Below are 5,917 nucleotides of genomic sequence, written 5' to 3'. Positions count from 1 at the left end.
GCCGTCGACACCATAATGGCCACATTAACGAGCATTACACAGCCATTGGTTTTTAGAACCGCTAACTGCCGCCGAGCTCATGCATCATAACAGTGTGTTCGACATTACGCCTTGTGATAGCTGTGAGAGTTGTTCTTTTTTCTTTTTCTTTCTTCTGCGGTGACCAATTTGGGGGTTGGCTTCCTTCTGCTCCTGTCTTTGTGTCTTGCTGGTCCAGTCGTTGCGTTTGCGCCGCCTAATTTCCTCACTCCGCTTCAGTTCGCTACTCTTCTTCTCTCCGTTCTCTTTGTTTAACCTGCCTCTCTCTCCCCGTTCGACTCGGCCATCCTCAAACGGCCTCCTTCCTTCCCAACCTTTCTCTCTCTGCTTTTTCTCAGTTGCCCTCGCTGCTCATTTCCTCGCTGCATGGATGTTTTTCTTGGTGAACACCTATTATTCAGCCGTGTCGACCTCCCTCTCTCTCTCTCCCTCAGTCAGGGTGTTTTCTTCTTACATCGTACTTGAGAGGATTTGTCCAATGTTCTTTTGCATAATGCAGTCGAACGCCCATGTTCCCTGCCGATAACACTTCATCTACTTCCTTCGTTGGAAGCCACAGTCACCAGAGATCAAAATTTCTTTGTAAACACCATCAATCCTGCAGCCAAATGAAGCTGGGGGGAGAGGGCGGGGTGTCCTATCCCTCTCTGTCTTTCACGCCGGAGACAGGAGACAGGAGGATGGATGGATGGATGGATGCTGAGTTGGGAGCAGAGTTATTCTCAGCTATCCGGCTGTCTTCTGTCGACACAGTGGGTCAGATGATCTGGAAGATTTGAGTGTCAGCTGCTCTGGTTTCAACACCAGATTAACTATCAGGCCAAGTTCTGGGGCTTGATCTGATCCATTTTCTCGCACCAAAATATACAGGGAATCATCACTTCATTCTTTCTTATTGTAGGTGCAATTATGGAAAACTCCTCAAGACGCACACACACACACACACACACACACACACACACACACACACACACACACAATTTAACAACATCATGAATGGGACATGAGTCTCAAAGAGAGCTTTTATTCCTGCAAAAATCTTAACCTTAGCGTTCTCATCTTCATACAGGGTTTAAGATCACACCAGGGATAACATTAATCTGACTGAAATGAAAGGGTAAAAGAAAAAAAAAAAACGAGACTCAGGTAACCGCCTCTGCATTTTAGCTCGTGTGAAAAACACAGTAATCATATTACAGATGAAAAAAACAAACAATCACGCCACTGCTCGGTGATACTGGAGGACTGAACAGCACCGGTGTTTTGTCGCGAGCGCTGTCCATGGTGCTGGTCCTGCTGCAGTCCCGGCTGGAGGATCAGCACCATGGACAGCGCTCGCTGCATTATCATTGTCATGCAAAGTATCACAAGTACTTTGGGCATTGTGAAATTATTGTTTATGTTTCACTGTGCGAGCAGTGAATCGGAACAGTTACTGAGTCACCGTGTTTGTCGTTGCTCCCAGCCGAAAGTGTTACACCCCCCCGTTCTCGGCTTCTGTCATGAATTCACCACTCTCCGTCATGTTTTCACTCCAGTAACCCGCTGTCTTTGTTTTTTTCCCCAAATCTGCATTTGTTTGCTCCAGCATCCATTGTGGCCCAGAAGTGGTGGTGCCAAATGCATCCGTGCATGGATGGGGAGGAGTGCAAGGTGCTGCCGGACCTGACCGGCTGGTCCTGCAGCACCGGCAACAAAGTCAAAACCACCAAGGTGAGAGAGATGCCTTTTTGTGTCTGTTGTGCATCCTTGTCTCTCTGCTGCTGTTTTTCCTTGCATTCGTGCCAGTGCGATTTTCTGTGCTTTGCCTACATGTCGCCTACATTCATTTTTCTAGCCAAGCCCAATTATTGCAGTGGCTTTGATCTCTTCTCATTTGTATGTATCAACAAAGCGTGTAACCTCTTCAGTGTTCACATTAAAAAAAAAACCTCTAGAAAGACTTGATGTATAAAAATAATAAATACGCGTATTACTCAGCCTCTTCTGGCTTGACTAACACTTGGCGTAGGTGGAATTGACCTTGATCTTCAATTAGCGCCTAGGAAATAAGCTTTTCCAACTAGTTGACTCTTATCGCTATTTTTAATACCGTATGTGACTGCGCTGTATGAGAAAATAAAGAACGCACACACACACACACACACACGTGCTTACCAATTGCTTGTAATTCAAGCACTCATTTCATACACCAACAAATATAACAAAGAATATACAGAGGTAATAAACAAGCGAGCCCGCGAGTGAGCCCTGCTTGTTAATCTGTCGCATCTGTGTCTATTCAGATCAGAGAGTGGGAACAAAAAGGGTGTGAAAACACAAACACCTCCGTACACTCCGTACCCCGCACGACCACCGCGTGACACCGTGTAAACTGACGCCATTCGGATGAGATGAATTGATTTAAATGAGGGTCCTTCATGGCCCTTTGTAAACTGCTGGAGTGTGAAAGTTAATTTGCGGGACTGACAACCGGGGTGCGTGCCTGTGTGTGTGTGTGTCTGTGTGTGTGTGTGTGTGTGTGTGTATGTGCCAGGGTGTGCGTTGTGGGACGGAGCAGGTGCAGTTTATTTACAGGTGAAGTATAAAAAGAGAAAACAGTTGCGAGGAAAGCGGCGCCGGCGCCACAAGAGTAATTGCTCGAGAGATGGCATAACAGCACAACATCTGTCGCGTTCATTAGAATGCATTATGGCTGGGGCCTTCCACAGAGGCTTTACAATTAAGAGTCATAATTAAATTGGTGAGTGAGATAGACTGAGGAACAGAGGCACTGCTGGGCTCAGTCACAGGCAGTGGAATTAATGACCCCGGGCCTAACACCAACTCCGGGACTGACAGGTGCAATTATCCTCGTTCTGTTGCGTGTTGCCATTTCTCTTCTTTTTCTCCCTTCCTCTCTTCTCCCTTTCTCCTTGCTTTGTTCTCCCACCCACGTGTGAATAGCCGATCGGATGAGAGAGAGAGAGGGGGGGGGGGGGGGGGGGGGGGGGGGGGAGGAACCAATGGTTGACATTAATTGTGCATTCGCAAGGTGCTTTTGGACCGGCAAGTGGTTACTTGGTGGCAGATGTCACTGAAGACAGTTGCAATGCGACCTCGATTTCCCTGGCAACATGCTCGCACAGCTCGGCTCCCGCGCCTCCCCTGCGTCTGTCTTTACCCCGCGTCTCTCTTTTCACCCGTGGCCTCCTTTCACCACCTCAGTGTCTCTTTCACCACAATGATTTGTATCTGTCCAGCTCTATTTCACTCCCACGCAGCGAAGGTGTGCTACGGAGAGATGCATAGATTGCCTTGACTGAGGCACATGGCACACTGTTTAACAAGGAGGAGCAAAGACACTGCACCTGGAGATACATATTTCCACATGTCCTATTTCATACATGAGCATGTCTGTTCGTTATAAATGCACACGGGATGGGGTTCGATGATGGAATACAAGCTATTTACATCTCCAATTACAGGTGTTCAAGTGTTAAACAAACCCTTTTAGCTCCGAGACATGTGGAATCCAGTTTTTTGCAGTTTAGACACTGCTGTTCACGGAGTGCTCGCAAGAACTAAACGTTTTCAGTTCAATGAAAAGGACATCGAACCAGAAATAGCGAAGAAACTGTTTTGATCTGGAATGTTCTTCTTTTGACCTCTGATTGGCTCTTTCAAATGAAAAACATTTGGTTTGCGAGTGTGAAGGGAGGGGGGGGGGGGGGGCACAGAGTCCCTCCGTGTAATTACGTGTATCTCTCTCTCTCTTATTGTTTCCTTTCTCAGGTCACACGATAACGAGAGAGCCACCGAGCCATGAGGAAACCTGTAACCCTCCGTGTGGAAGCGATGGATGACTCGACCATATTTACTGTACGATGGGGAAAAATACCGAGGAGAGCGCCGCTGTCAGGCTATCCGTCACAAAACAATGGGATAAAACGTACTCATCACCAACCGTGTGCACTTGGCTACACGGACTCGCACATGCCGCATATACAATGTGCCGGTTAAGGCCGACGGACCACAATCATGGACACGCAGGGCACGTCTGGACACAAACGGACTCCTTATTTTCCAAAAAATGGACGACGAGTGGACTGATTGGAAGATGGTCGATTTTAGACACAGAATAAGCATTTTAAAGTATATATTTCAACAAAGCATTTGTGGATGAGTGTGAGATGGGAACTGAAAAAAGCTGCGTTCAGAGTGCTGCTGGATGCAGGCCAGACCCGTTGTCATGTATGCGGAGCTTATACTGGAGACCGCAGAGATGATTTGGGGCAAACAAAAGCGTTAACAGCTCATAACTAGCAAATTAGCAAATTAGCATCGAATTGCTCTTGTGGGTCAAGTCGCCGCCACAAAGGGACCGTTTTGCAGCGTTCTGCAGTTCCAATTAGGAAAACTGCGGCGTAGGATCATAACAACATATTAAAAATTCATGTAAGATATTTGCACTAGTTGAAAACCGTTTGGGAATGTTTTTGCTTTTCTAGATATCGCCCATCTCTTTTGCTGTGGATGTCACATGAAGTTGAAGGTGAGCATTTTGTAAAATGTCTGACACTTGAAGTAGATAAATATATATATATATATATATATAAACATATAAATATCACGCCCCATTATTCCTGAGTAGTTATTGGTTAAAAATGGCTCCGACTCTTGAGCCTCGCTCGCCATGCGGCTTGGTGCAATATGAACTAGAAAAGTGTGATTCATCTGTCTCATTCTCAATTTTTTGCCCGGGAACATTTTTTTGAGCTCGGCCTTCAAACTTATATATCTTTCAACTATTATATTCGGTCTGTGACATCTCTTATGTTAACTGTTGAAAGGAGGCCCATAAAATTCTCAAACAAGGAGGATGAGTTGTCTTTATGATGTTATTTCACTTTGCCGGAAATGTCTTCTCCTTCCTCTTTCTTAATACACTGTAAATTCAAAGCATTTGTATGAATCAGGGTCTTTTCGGCTACCTTTATTAGGAGTGGTGTGTTTTTCGTGCGCACATTTCCCATCGATTCCCAATGCTTCACTGAGACTGAAATAATTGCTGCAGATAATGGCGGTTCAACTCTTTGCAGACATATTTTTTCCCTATAGGGCTCGATCATTACTGCACTGAGTACAATAGCGTAGAGCCCCAAATAACCATCTTCCATCTTTCAATTATGTCTGTCCATCCTCCATCTCACACCGCCCCCCCCCCCCCCCTTTTTTTGTTTATTCTCTCTGTCTCTCTCCTCTCCCTCCATCTCTCCTCCCAGCCCCATTGTGGAACATTTGAAATAGTTTTCAGACACGGTCCCACATAGAATCTCTTTATTTCTCGATTGTTTGTACTAGTGTGCAGCCTGTTTGCTCTTGTGCTCTCCAAATCCAGTTTTGTCTCGCATAGACTGCAAGTCTTTCCCAAACTCTATCTGTCTGCCTCTCTTATATGCGAATGCGTTGGGTCAGTGTGCCCGGGGGTTAGCCCGCTGGGGGCCGCTCCTCTGCGAATGAGAGTCTCGGCTTTCAGACACGCTGCTTTGTGAGCTATGATAAATCTGTGGGCCGCTGCCTCTCCAGCTCCAGCGCTGAGCTCTGAGCCAGAGGGAGCAGGGGGACAGCAGGGCTACCAGTCGCAGGCAGCTCGGCGCTCTCATTACTGAAAGGCCTGGATAACGCCGGGCTCCTCTCGGGACCACTGACATGGAATATTTTTAGGCCTGCGGTGCAGCACTGCAGTCAGGCCAGTCACACACCACCATGTCCCCTTTCCTTGAGCGGTGTCTCAGCCACAATGGTCCACTTGGAGCGGCGGCACGATGACAAACTGCAGACATTTGCACATGAACATGCGTCTTAAATGTCAAACAGGAACAAGCCTTAATTAAAG

General features: G+C 46.7%; 1 protein-coding gene across 1 annotated transcript in view; it reads left to right on the top strand.

Annotated features, from left to right (window-relative positions):
- Positions 1-4,896, top strand: part of tafa4b (TAFA chemokine like family member 4b) — a 21,616-nt gene extending 16,720 nt beyond the window's left edge. Inside the window, exons 5-6 of the mRNA XM_035631118.2 lie at positions 1,628-1,752; positions 3,814-4,896. Coding sequence (XP_035487011.1) covers positions 1,628-1,752; positions 3,814-3,825 — 137 coding nt within the window. The 3' untranslated portion in view covers positions 3,826-4,896. The remainder of the gene's footprint in view (positions 1-1,627; positions 1,753-3,813) is intronic.
- Positions 4,897-5,917: the final 1,021 nt, after the last annotated feature.

The sequence above is a fragment of the Scophthalmus maximus genome, chromosome 6 (genome assembly GCF_022379125.1).
Source record: "Scophthalmus maximus strain ysfricsl-2021 chromosome 6, ASM2237912v1, whole genome shotgun sequence".
NCBI lineage: Eukaryota > Metazoa > Chordata > Actinopteri > Pleuronectiformes > Scophthalmidae > Scophthalmus > Scophthalmus maximus.
Note: the sequence above shows the minus strand (reverse complement) of the source record. Positions and strands in the feature narration are given on the sequence as shown.